This window comes from Colossoma macropomum, unplaced genomic scaffold (genome assembly GCF_904425465.1).
Source record: "Colossoma macropomum unplaced genomic scaffold, Colossoma_macropomum, whole genome shotgun sequence".
In the NCBI taxonomy this organism is placed as follows: Eukaryota; Metazoa; Chordata; class Actinopteri; order Characiformes; family Serrasalmidae; genus Colossoma; species Colossoma macropomum.
This window is the reverse complement of record NW_023494806.1, coordinates 19,425,149-19,439,200: the sequence shown is the minus strand read 5'-3', so window position 1 is coordinate 19,439,200 and position 14,052 is coordinate 19,425,149. Positions and strand designations below refer to the sequence as shown.

The window sequence follows — 14,052 nt, the reverse complement described above, 5'->3', positions numbered from 1 at the left end:
GTGTCACATTTTTAAGTCAATGAGCTCTTCAATATGACCCAGTCTACTGCCAGTGTTTGTCTATGGAGACTGCATGGCTGTGTGCTTGATTTTATGAACCTACTGTGGCTAAAACACATGAACTCCATAATTAGGAGAGATGTCCAGATACCTTTGACCATTATAGTATATTACAGCATTCTTCAGCTCACAAGTGGTGTATAAAACCTCAATCAGATTAACTGTATTTCAGATTCTGTATACAATCTAGGTGTGGAAATAATGATAACAATGACAGCTGGATTCACTAAGGCCACACCAGTCTCAACTCATTTATGCTGTTACATTTGTGGTGACCTGTGTCAGCGTGTGATGGATGACCATGTCATACTGTTCCTTAAAGGGCTGAGGGTTGAAACTTGGCTTCTGATCAACAATCACAAAAGTGAATCACTGCATTTCTGTATGTCCAATTTATGTACCCTACTGAAAACAACTATCACCTGAAGGATTAAATTACCAAATCAAATGTAAACGTAGACATCATTTTGAAGACCTTCAAGAAGTAGCTTTGGAAAAAAGAAAAGTGAACAGATGTCATATAGGAACTGCATCTTTTATGACCTCTTAAGCATTATATGCAAAATGCTCAAATAACATATTTGACAAATTCTGTGGATCTAAGGCATTGGAAATTAAAGGACAACTATCATAATTATGATGATAATGATTGTGCTTTGAGATTCCTTAGGGTTCAGGCTTGAGTGCTTTTACGTGGATCCGTTGCTGCTCTACTTGTTAATTCCTAGTCTCTTCTGGAATGCAGAACCATCTCCCTTGGTGGCTTGCTGTTGGTAGATAAACCCACATTAATGTCAGAATACATTTATGAAAAGCTGTATTTTATATGAAGCAAAGGAAAATGAGTTTTCAGATACGTTTGTTTTTATTTAACATAATGTCTTCAGATGTACACGCACACACACACACACACAAATATATACATATATGAACAGTATTCAGGCACTATAAATCAGATATGTGAGAAGTTATATAAGAAGATGTTAATGCTGCAAAAGAAAAGGTTTTGTGCCAACTGCAACTGGTATCATCATATAAGACGCTGCAGTTGGGTGGGAAGATTTCATGCAACATGTAGATTATTGACATAAAATGCGATATTCAATAAGCTATCAGATATCACAATGACTATGAAAAGCAATAAATTATTATTAAAATAGTGTGCCTGTGACTGGACATGATGTAAGTATAAACTTGTTTTTTTTTTTCAATTTTTACCCGATTTTCTCCCCAATTTAGTCGTCTCCAATTCCACCCGCTAGTTCGGACTTCCCCAATCACACACGACGCTATCAACGCTAGGAGGACGAAGGCTAACACAGGCTTCCTCCGAGACCTGTGAAGCCAACCACCGCATCTTTTCGAGCTGCTGCTCACGCAACGTCATTGGACAGGTGAGCGCGCTCGGAGGAAAGCGCCAACCGCCAGATATGTTGCGTCAGCTAACAGACGCCTGTGCTGACTAGCATTGCGCTGAGTGAGTAATGGGGGGAGAAAGGCAGCCATCCCACCCACCCAGAGAGATCAAGGCCAATTGTGCTCTCTCGGACTCCCAGCTACGGATGGCTGTAGCATCACCAGGGATCGAACTCGCGATCTCCTGATGATAGGGCCAACGCTTAGACGGTTGCACCACTCGGGAGCCACACTTGTTTTTTTTGGATGTGTACATAGAAATCTAACCTCTCCTTTAAGCTAATGAAAAATAAAAAATATAAAAGCACAATTTACTATAATGCAAAATAAAAGAAATGGACTGCTACTTACATCAGAACTGCAAACACATTTATTGTGCACTGAAAGGCTGAGAAGTCAGCATTATCTCAAGTTTTTTTTAAATAAAGGCTACCAAAACAAATATATATTTATTTTAATATAGGCACACAAGAACAATACATATGTTTATTTATTTCTTTTTTGCTTAGTTATCAAATGTTTTTGTATGACAGTAGAAATTACTGCCTTGCACATGTAGCAAACACTGGCTGAAACTTTACTTCAAGCTGAGTGTTTACCCAAAAGCTAAGGGCCTTTTGGCTCCAGCGAGTCTGGAGTTGAAAGTGTAAATCTGTCGACTTAACACTCCCAACCCCAAACTCAGTCAAATTTACGGCTGAATCAAGAACCAGCACCCCTCTCCCTTGACCCAGGGGCCAACAGAACACCCCCCTCTGGAATGTGGCATATGGCTCTCCAAAGTCCTGTGGACAACTTTATCTTTAAGTAACAGAAAGTACATTTCTAAGGTATATATCCACTCCAAACTGCAACCATTCGTTAGAACTCATTTTAACTAAACTAGACATACCAAGAACGGAACTGATATGACAATCTGAACTGAAAATTTAAAACTTTCTTAATCCCCTGAGGACCTCAAACATGGACCCACAGCACCCCAAGGTGTGAAAACAAGAATTACCACATCACCACCGTAAGGACTGTTGCTCACAAAGGACCCCAGAAACACTCACTGATATGCATGTTTGACTATCAATCCTATCTAATATGCAAAAGATGATGCTTGTATTTGTGTACCCAGTTACTTAAAGTGTGTATTCTCCTTTATTTTACCAGATGTTAGGGATGTGTAGAATAACTGTCTGAAAGTTACTGAAATAACCATTTAAAGTAGTGATTTTAGAACACTAAGCATGCACCTAGGTTTTCTTTTCATTTATTATATCTAGTGTTCTATTTTACTATTCTCGTTTACTTGATTTTATTCTTTGAAGTGATGATTTTACTGTGTTAAATCTCCTGCCATGAAAAGACATCCAAAGGGTTACCTGTAAGACTATTTCTACCTTTACAATAGTTGTTTTCAGGTAATGTTGATAAAAACTGTAGGTTGACACACAAATGTTAGTTGTCTGTGTGGATTTTAGGAACTTAATTCAATGATCTCAAACTGTTTGGTTTAATCTAACTAAACTTTTCAAACCTAGAGAGAACAAAGAAAGAAGTTCCCTGGGAAGGCGCTCACAGAGAAACCACCCCCAATCAGAATCGAGAACTAGGAATAGCTAATTACCCGCTAGGTAAGAGAACCTATCACCAACTTCGCTCCACCCCTGAAGGGAGGGGCCAACAGCCGGGTAAAACCAGCGCGCACGCCAGTTCCAGTTGGTTTGAGCTCGCGTTCCAGAGAACAAGGAGAAACTTCCAGAAGTCTGTGCCAACCGCGGTTAGAAACAAAGTTTAGCAGTTTAGAACGCTTAGATCAGATCTGGATATTTTGTTGTTCGTGTAGTTTGTCTTTTGTTTATACCTTTAAGTTTAACCCAACCTTAGAGAAGAAAGTGAAGATTTCTTTACATGGCCAAGTAAGGAATTTCTTCAAGTTTCAGCTCTGACGAAGATAGGTAGTTGATTCAGGTTAGCACCCTCGAAATTTGACTGCACTTCCCCAGCCCTAAGAAGAAGCCCAGAGACTCTGAAGCCCAGCCAGAGCCGCGTCTCGACCGGCGAACCGAATCCTCGCCAGAAGACTGCCCTGGTTTCAAGCTCCATCCTCAAACAGCCCTAAGAAGAAGCCCAGAGACTCTGAAGCCCAGCCAGAGCCGCGCCTCAACCGGCGAACTGAATCCTCAACAGAAGACTGCCCTGGTTCCAAGCTTCATCCTCAGGCAGGCGAGACGCCGAAGTCGGTCATCAACTGCAGCGCGTCACCTGTGCGAAGTCCCACCAAGACTCCAGGGCCAGCGAAGAAATGCCCAGCGTGTGAGCTCCAGCAGGTCCTCAAGCGACCCATCTCAGAGGACCCACAGTCCTGTCTCCCAACTTCCAAGTAAGGCTGGCTATCTTTCATTTGTGCAGTCAAGGTTCGACGCTATTTTATTCGATAAGAATTCTCTTTTAGATATATGCTAGCTTAGGTTAAGTTGCCCTATAGATCCTTTGTCCTTAAGTCTCGAGTCGCTTTCCCAAGGAGCGCCCTCAGCCACCTTTGCATACCATTTTACACTGTGAAATAAGTTACATAACCTGAGCCATTCCTTTGTTTGTTTATTTCTTTTCTTTTGTTTATTAACCAAGTTATCCAACTGTAGTGTCATATTTAGCCAATCAAGTTACTTTTGATTGAAGCATCCTCGGCACTAGTGTCTGTCTCTTCCCTGCATTGGTCTGTAGACTTTAAACAAAATCCAAGTTACCCTGACCTCCTTTTTAGTTTAAGCAATAATAATCATTTATAATCAGATTAAAATTGCAATAACTGTTACACACACTTGATACTGGGTGTGAAAATTCTAATGAATAATGCATTTTTACAGGCTCGTAGTTCAGGATGGAGAAATTTCTGAGCTGTGCACATGTATGTTCTTCAACTGGACATTTAGCCTAATGGTTAAGTTACTCATCTTCTATGTGGGAGACCGCCAATGATATGATGTCTCTCTGGCACTACGTGATTGCTCTGTCATCACCACTCTAAGGATGTGACTATCACGATAAAAATAGCATTTATCGTACAGCCCTCATGCTGGGGAAGGAGCTTCCAACAATTCTCAAGGACAACAACACTCGAAGAATAAAAGATACACAGTCATAGTACAGACTTTAAACAGGCCTGTCAGAACATCTGGTTTGACAATAATAAAGTGGAAAGTTCACTGAACCAGAACTAATCATGCCCAGACAGGTTCGCCACACAAGATTTGGCAACGTATTCTTAGACTAATAAGGAAGGCAAGACCTGAAAGCAGCAGGAACAACAGTTACACAGACAACAATAAGCAATGAACTGTACTGCAACCACCTCAGTTCCTACACCCCGCACAAAACTCCTCTGCTAAAAAAGAAGCACAGCAATGCACATCAAAACTTTGCACAGAAGCATCTAGACAAATCAGAACGCTTAACAGATTTACTCTGGTCAGAGAAAAAAAATACAACTCTCTCGCAATATGTCAGCTCATCATGATTGGACAAAGAAGGTTGCACGTATGATCCTAAGAACATATACCCACAAGAAAGTACGGATATTTGGAAGCATCATGATGAAATTAAAGCTAATTTTTCTTAACATAGATGTATTGAAGCTCTAACTGCCAACAAAGACTGCAACAAAATACTAATGTTATTCATTTGTAGTGTCTAAATATTTTTTCCCCTATCACTTTTGTTTCTCAAACATATCTTTATGCTTCTGAATGCACTCTTTTTTGTTCATATTCACAGGAAAAGAAGACATTGTGTGTGAATTTTAAGTCCATATATGCACTGGAAGTATATTAGACAACAAAAAGTATCTGAATATTTCTTTCCCCTCATACGCTGCAGTAGGACATGTAGCCAGTAACAAAGTATAACATGTAAACTCAGTATACCCAAGAGTGGAAAGAGTACTAAAAATCCCTACTTAAGTACTCTTACTGTAGTGATAATTTACTGGAGTACAAGCATTAATAAAGGAAAATACTCAAGAGTAAATAAGTAGTTTGCTGGAAAACTACTTGAATAATTGAGTTCTTGGTATTATATATTACATATTACACAAGAAAAAAAGCTTTAAGTCCTGAGACTGAACACTGATCTCTCTGTGTACTGTGTAAAAAACAAAGTTTACATTACAAAATGCATTTTATGGCTAGATTGTTAAATAAGGCTTTCTAGTTCACCTGTTTCCAAAACCATTAACAACAACCAAACTGCATCGTGTTGATTTTCTTTTTTGTGATATATTCCTCTGATAATCATTTTTTTAATTCAATTGACAGTTATACATCTGAACAGCCTCTCTTTCTCTCTCACACATACTCAACTTCATACTCCACTCGCAGTCTGACCAGATTACTGTTTAGACCATGAAGTCTAAAAAACAGAAAGTGAAAAACAAATCAGAGTGCCACAGAATTACTGTGCAGATGTGTATTTTCACTAGGTTTCCCACATCACAACCTTTTAAAAACTGTATAATCTTCAAAACTGTGATAAAAGCGTACTGCAAATGGGTAAACCGTAAGCTATGGGTTAACTAAAGTAATGTTAACTAACTAACAAGCACTCGCAATGAAACATATGCAACGGATTATAAGTTTAAATAACAGCCGCCAATTTATCGTAAAACAGGAACGTAAAAAGATGAGAGCAAACACAATAGCAGCTACTTGTTAGGATTTGCCAGGTTAGCTAGGCAGTTGCTCCTACAGGCTCTAGATGAGATGTTGAATGCGGGGATCTCGGCAGGTTTCAAGAGTCAGGTTTAGCAGCTGATAGTTTTCTTTACTTCATTTTAAGTTGACCGTTTAGATAAAGCATGTCCTGTGTGCGTGCTGGTAAAGTATCTCCTCTTAACTAGCCAAATCTCTCTATAGTATTTTTGCAGCTGCTGCTCTGTTTTTGACTGGCTATAAGAACTAAATATTTTAAATTTAACTGTGCTTTCCTCTAATTGGTTGTTGAGTTGATATGCTCATAATATATTTTTACTTTGTAATTTCATTATAAATTGAAACAGCAAAATAGAAGTATTTCATTAAAATGAATGATTATTAGTTATTTATTATGTATTATTTACTGTAAAGTATACCATTATAGGAAAAATTGTACTCATGGACAGCAATAAGAGTAAATTTAATTAATTACTTTCTACAGTATACCTTACTGATTTCTTTGTGCCGCTCCTTGCTGACAATCTCTTCCAAAACCTCTCCATCTCCCCTTACAAGCCTGTGAAAAAATAAATATATATGAGTGAATGGCATACGTACACAATGAGTCAATGTACTTATCTATTACATTTCTACTACACACCTTGTGCGCCCTGTGGCAGGGTCAAGGACTCTACGGATGACACTCTGTCTGGCTTCATACTCCTCCTTTGTCATAGGCCGCTTGGTGGAAAAACTAGCCTTCTGCTCATCAGTCATCACTGATGAGAATAAAAGGACAAGAACATTAAATCCTGAATGAAAGAAGTACCAAAATGTTTCCTGTTTCAGCAGTGTTTATACACACATTTTCAGGAGTGTAGACTGAATTTTTCCTTGTAATTTTAAGAACCATTTCCGGCCTTTTATATTCTAAAATATACACTGAGCTGCAAGTTTACTATTAACTCCTACTTTGTACCTACACTCTCTGGCCATTTTATCAAGTATACCTATCATATAGGTATACAATTACTGACTGTAGCTAATCTATGCTGTGTGGACCCAACTCACAAACACAATTTGTGTTTATCATCCTCTAGTCCAGTTTCTGAGGAGTTAAAAAATCCCTGCAATGCACGTACACTCGCACCAGCAAATAACACACTACCTTGACACTTTGTCAGTGTCACTACTATGTTAATAACAGTCCACCACTGAAAAATATCTTGTCAGTGGTGGTCCTATGGTGGATCCTTTTCATTGGTAAATAAAGGGTAAAGGGTGCTGATAAACTATGTAGTAGAAAATGGGCTACAGTCAGTAAACGTATAACTACATTTATTTACATGGTAGGTGTAACTAGGGGTAGGCGACATGGAAAAAAATTTGATATGCACATGATACGCATCATAATGTTTAGTTTTTCCAAGGTGTGATAAGGTGGCACAGGGAAAAATGATCCAGTAAAGCCACATTTAAAAAAATGAGTACAATGATTTTATGCAATGTTTCACATTGTTTTACACTGCACTAAATCCAGTTAAAAAGAACTAATTATGCTCTCTTTGTAATGAAACATGCAGTTGGTTAGTGCTCTTTATGTACTGAATATATCCACTATATGCTCAGAAATGCATAACATAATGTGATGTAATTATTCACAATAACAATAATTATTGTCATATTCCCCACTTCTAGGTGTATCTGTAAAAATGGCAAATAAGAATAAACAAGAGACAGGTGTACCTTATAATGTAGCAACTCTATTTTCTCTGTAATGTGAAGTGCTAAAATAACTTAGATTCCAACTATATATTCAGAGATATTTCAGCAAGGCTTAAAGGGCTCACATACCTGGACCATGTTCTGTAGTATCGTCACTTTGCCAGGTCTCTAAGCATGACTGGGGTTTTTCTATGTGAACTGATACTGGAACAGTAATCATAAGTGGTGCTTTACTCGCTGCTTTCTCAGCTTTAGCTGCTAACTTCTTCATCTTCTTTAGTCTTTTCCTCTCCTTCTTCTCTTTCTTCTTTTCCTTTGCTTTCATTTTCTTAAGTCGCTTTTTGGCCTTTCTGCACTTTCTCTTCTCCTTGGCCTCTTCATCACTGGATGAGGTGGAGGAAGATGATGAACTATGTAATGACGATGATGATGATGATAATGAAGAACTCCTCCGTCTTTTATGTTTCTTCTCTGTTTTCTGGTCTAAATACAGATAAATTTCTTACTTTTTAGTTAAAGCCATAAATAGAATCCCAGTTTTCTACAATGTCTGGTTGCTGTCCAGTATTGAATATTTATGTTTGAAAAACTCTGTTAATGCAGTACCAAAAGCTGAAGATGGTGAGTAAAAAAAAGCCTTCAGCTGGCCATTCATATGGCCTGCATGTATTACAAGACATGCTACAGACAACTATCTCTTGTTTAAAATTGTGCTACCAAAATATGTGTATTACAACTCCGTTCAACTGCTCAGATTTGATGTATGATGACCTGTTAGGTCCAATTAAAATGTAGGTGGCAATTTTGTTACCTATATACCAAGGGTTGATTTCTCAGACATGGTAAAGTGTAGTCTTGGAATTAACTGCAGGTTTGTTCATCCAATTATTCTTGTAACATTAAGGGTATTAACAAGGAGTTTGTCCCCTAGCTGTGTGCACAACTGAAAACCTGTGTCAGCAGTGGGCACACCTTTAAGTAAGTTACTTCAGTAACTTGAAGAAGGTGTTTTGGATACTTTTGGACAAGCAATGTATACAACAAATACCATTGTTGCAAACATAAGTACACTAGTATGTCTACAACACTCTTGAGTGTGGTAACATGCAACGTTATTTGGAATTAATGTCAAGAAAATGTCTCTTGTGGTCAAACAACAGCTTTGGTATCAGTGCAATGAATTTTGATCTATTTCCCATACTTTTCCGGTCCCTTTAGGAAGCACGAGGCTGATGTTAGTTACTTATTCGCAGCTTCCAATTCGTTTGGCTCCTTATTTACAGCGTCTTATTCGCCAGCTGAAGTTAGCTCCTTATTTGCGGCTTCCCTTTTTGCGAATGACGGTAAAAAAGGGGAGTGTTCACAAACGCTATATGCTGCATAGTTTTTACTTTTAACAGACTCTGAGAGACTAATGATGGAGACATAATAACGAAGGAGTTAGGAATGTGTACTGTGTTTGCCTTCCCATTGTGAATATGAAGATTATGACTAAAAAGGAATAAAATAAAAAATCCAAATTTAATGTGATTAAATCTAATGTGATTAAATTGAATTTTTTCTGTAAGGAAAACCGGGTTTTAGCCTGGCCCAAGCTGATTTAATACATTAAAATAACTGCCAACATGGCTCACAGAGCAGTAATGCACACAATGAAATGAATAGGAAGCTGAAATTCCAGGTGGATATTGAAGGCATTATTCACATCGGGCCAGGATAATTCCATATCCTAGACATAGATTGAGTCTCCCACTGTAAGGAAAAACTGTCTTTGGTCTGGCCCAAGCTGATTTATCACTAAAAAAATAACTGGCAACATGACACATAGAGCAGTGGTATCCACAGGAAAATGAATAGAAAGCTGAAATTCCAAGTGGATATTGAAGGCCTTATTCACAACGGGCCAGAATAATTCTATATCCTAGATGAAGATCCACTCTCCCACTATAAGGAAAACCTAGATTCAGCTTGGCCCAAGCTGATTTAATACATTAAAATAACTGGCAACATGGCAAATTATGCAGTAATGCACACAGGTAAATCCATATGAAGCTGAAATTCCAGGTGGATTTTGAAGGCCTTCTTCATGTTGGTTCAGAAAAATGACATATCCTAGATAAAGATCCAGTCTCATATGTCATATTCCATAACTAAAAATAACTGGCAACATGGTATACTGAGCAGAACAGCGACACACCTTGGTTTTAATTTCTCACAGTATTGTTACTGCACAAAGAATAAGTATACACACTTGATTCTACAAATAAATGAAAAGTAAAGAACTTAAAAAACTCATGGGCGTTAAAGCCTTATAAGGCCTTTTAACCAAGGGGAAAAAATATATTTTTAAAATATACTAGGAATTCAAGAAAAAAAATATTATTTTTATTAAAAGCAATGGTTTAGGATGTTTTCGTCATGTGGATGTGGAATTTTTCCAATATCTTCTTATGACGATTTCTAACATGACTGACCCCTGAAAAATTCAGCTGTTAATCTCCTGTCATTTTCATAACTTTATGCACAATTATTCAATATGACATTTTGCCAGCTGGTTCTAGCTAATAATCATTAATGCCTTCAAAATCTAAAATTTAACATTTTTATTAATCTAAATACACTATTGCTCAGTATACCATGTTGCCAGTTGTTTTTTGGTATGACGTCACATTGGACAAGACTAGGCTAAAACCAGGTTTTCTTTACAGTGGGAGACTGTATCTCTATCTAGGATATGTCATTTTTCTGGCCCGATATGAATAAGGCCTTCAATATCCACCTGGAATTTTAGCTTCCTATTCGTTTACCTGTGTGCATTACTGCACAATGTGCCATATTGCCAGTTATTTTAATGTATGAAATCAGCTTAGGCCAGGCTAAAACCAGGTTTTCCTTACAGGGGGAGACTGGATCTCTATCGAGGATGTGTTATCATTCTGGCCCAACGTGAATCAGGCCTTCAATATCCATCTGGAATTTCAGCTTCTGATTCATTCACCTGTGTATATTACTGCATTTCTTTTAACATATAAAGTCAGCTTGGGCCAGGCTACAACCAGGTTTTCTTTACAGTGGGAGACAGGATCTCTATCCAGGATATGAAATTATCCCGGCACAATGTGAATAATGCTTTTAGTATCCACCTGGATTTTCAGCTTTCTATTCATTTTATTGTGTGCATTACTGCATAATGTGCCATGTGGCCAGTAATTTTTAATGTATTAAATCGGCTTGGGCCAGGCTAACCTAGATTTTCCTTACCCTGGGAGACTGGATCTCTGTCTGGGATATATATAATTATCCTGGACCGAAGTGAATAATGCCTTCAGTATCCACCTGGAATTTCAGCTTCCTATTCCTTTCATTGTGTGCATTACTGCTCAATGTGCTATGTTGCCACTTATTCTAATGTATTAAATCAGCTTGGGCCAAGCTAAACCTAGATTTTCCTTACAGTGGGAGAGTGGATCTCTATCTAGGATATAGAATTATTATGGCCTGATGTGAATAAGGCCTTCAATATCCACCTGGAATTTCAGCTTTCTATTAATTTTCCTGTGGTTACCACCGCCCTATGGGCCATGTTGGCAGTTATTTTAATGTATTAAATCAGCTTAGGCCAGGCTAAAACCAGGTTTCCCTTAGAGGGTGTTACTGGATCTGTCTGAGATATGTAATTATTCTGGCCCGATGTGAATAAGGCCTTCAATATCCACATGGAATTTCAGCTTCCTATTCATTTTATTGTGTGCATTACTGCTGTATGTGCCATGTTGCCAGTAATTTTGAACATATTAAACCAGCTTGGGCCAGGCTAAAACCAGGTTTTCCTTCCATGGGTAGACTGGATCTCTGTCTGGGATATGTAATTATTCTGGCCCGATGTGAATAAGGCCTTCAGTATCCACCTGGAATTTCAGCTTCCTATTCATTTCATTGTGTGCATTACTACTGTTGTTATTTACCAATTTTTTTTTTTACAGGGACAGCGTTTTTCTGTGTTTAGAATCTGTTATTGGTTTCATTCCATGCAAATAAATCCCTCTGAAATTTCAGCTTCTTATCCATTTCCTTTTATGCACATTTACTCATTGTGCCATACTGCTAGAGATTTGAAAAAAAAAAAAAACTATTCAATTTAATCATATTAAATTTAGAGTTAGATTAACTTTAAATCTAATCTATAAACTCACCCTTATTTTTTTCTTCAGTCTCATACTTTGAAATGAATTGAAGGAACATCATACATTTACAGAATTAAATATTTTATTCCTTTTTAGTCATAATCTTCATATTCACAATGGTAAGGCAAACAGTACACATTCCTAACTCCTTCATTATTATGTCTCCATCATTAGTCTTTCTGAGTCTGTTCAGTAATGGAAAGGGAATTTGAAAATGCTTTACCAGTTGCTTATAGAGCAGTGGTCACCAACCGTTCTCCTGGAGATCTACATTCCTGCAGAATTTAGTGCCAACCTGCATCTAACATTCCGCCCCTTCCTTACCTTACAATAATGCAATCAAGCCAGCCAAGGACTTCTGAAGAAGTTAATTAGCTGGAGCAGGTGGACAAAAGTGTAGTTGGAATTAGATTCAGCAGGAAAGTAACGTTAGATCTCCAGGACCAGGGTTTGTGACCAGTGTTATAAAGGAAGCTGGGTTTTGGATTAGTTCAATTACGGAACAAAACTTAAAAATGTTAACAAATATTGTTTGCTTTGCAAAGGGTAGTCTTTGTGACTGTTACATTTAAAATCAAGAAATAGCCTACCTGTACTTTTGCTAGAGACACGTGCGTGAGGGTTTAAGCTAGCACTGCTAGAGCTTGAAGATGAAGAACTGGACCTCCGACGGTTCTTTTCTGGTCCTCGCGCTCTTCCTTTCCTACTTGCGGACCTCTCATGAGACCTGCTACGAGACCGGCTTCGCCCCATATGAATTGTACCTGTTTAATATTTACAAAAATGTAAATCTTTAATGGCTTCCTACTCCATATAGTGCAACACACTGGTCATGAAATAATGCTTTTTATAACCGAATAACGTTACTGCTCTAAGTCCAACATATTTTTTCTGGTAACGTTAAACGGCAGTTGCCTTGACCATTTATGTACTTCATTTGGGGTCCAAAACAAGACAGATGTGTGTCTTAATTCGCATACCACCCTCCCTAGCAAGGCTTTTGAATTTAGCTCACTAGCTAACGTTATCTCTGAAAAAGCGTAACCAATGGTTAGCTAACGATGCATGTTAACATGGCAACAAGCAACTAGCCGTTCATCGCGTTTAACTCAAACTGAAAATTCCGTTACCTACCAAGGAATCAGCAGTCAGTCTGTTTAAAAAAAAAATACAAAAACGCCAGGTAAATACATGAAACTTGGGCCAAATTCTCTACTTTGTGCATTTCGTTTTCTTGGTGGACCGTATAAACCCAAACGCACGTGCTGCCGCCTACCGTTTGGAGTGCAGACACTGGAATTTAAAGTTGGCTCAATAAAACTTGATGTGGCTGTTTTTGAAGGCTTCGTTGGGTTAACATGTGCTTAAGGTATTTATTTTAAAGTGAATAATAGTTTGTTGTTTACAATTGTAATTATATTTGTTATATATTTACATGTAAGTAAAAAGCAAACAAAACAACTAATATTGAATTCATATGCATCGGTGCATTTATACATTGGGAAATCTATATATTTTTAATGTGTTTTAGTGCTTAGAATGCATTGGAATGAACCAATACATTTGCAATGCGTCTCACCCATTGGCACATATACCAATGTATTTTTTGAAAAAGTCACCTGACGGCCCTTTATTTTTCAGAATGCAATTGTCAGGTTATTTTTTTCCCTTCGTTACTTATTTCTAAATATATTTTTCTTCATAAAATACACGGGTATGTATGTTTTCTATGGGAGATTGCAAATACATTGGAATGCATTTTGGGATGAACCAAACAAAGACAAACATTTTTTATCTTTTCATACATTGATATGATACAAATACAACAATGCATATTTATTTTCAATAGTTTATGTTTTTTTATTTATGTTCTAATTTATACTGCAATTATAAGTAATACATTATTATTTAGTGTTAAAATAAATATATTAAACGTTTTGGAGTACATTTTGCTCTTAATGGCAAATCTACATTCAAAATTCCACATA

At 37.5% G+C, this 14,052-nt stretch overlaps 1 protein-coding gene across 2 annotated transcripts; it reads right to left on the bottom strand.

The window, feature by feature from the left end:
- Positions 1 to 576: 576 nt before the first annotated feature.
- On the bottom strand, positions 577 to 13,331 carry arl6ip4 (ADP-ribosylation factor-like 6 interacting protein 4). 2 transcript variants are annotated; one of them, XM_036598369.1, is made up of 6 exons: positions 13,199 to 13,331; positions 12,655 to 12,828; positions 8,010 to 8,363; positions 6,817 to 6,934; positions 6,663 to 6,732; positions 577 to 827 (listed from the first exon to the last, which is right to left on the bottom strand). In XM_036598369.1, the coding sequence occupies exons 2-6, from the start codon at positions 12,815 to 12,817 to the stop codon at positions 771 to 773; spliced, it is 762 nt and encodes a 253-aa protein (XP_036454262.1). In that variant the 5' UTR covers positions 12,818 to 12,828; positions 13,199 to 13,331; the 3' UTR covers positions 577 to 770. The 2 variants fall into 2 exon arrangements, with proteins under 2 accessions (XP_036454262.1, XP_036454263.1); XM_036598370.1 differs by having other exon boundaries at positions 6,668 to 6,732.
- Positions 13,332 to 14,052: the final 721 nt, after the last annotated feature.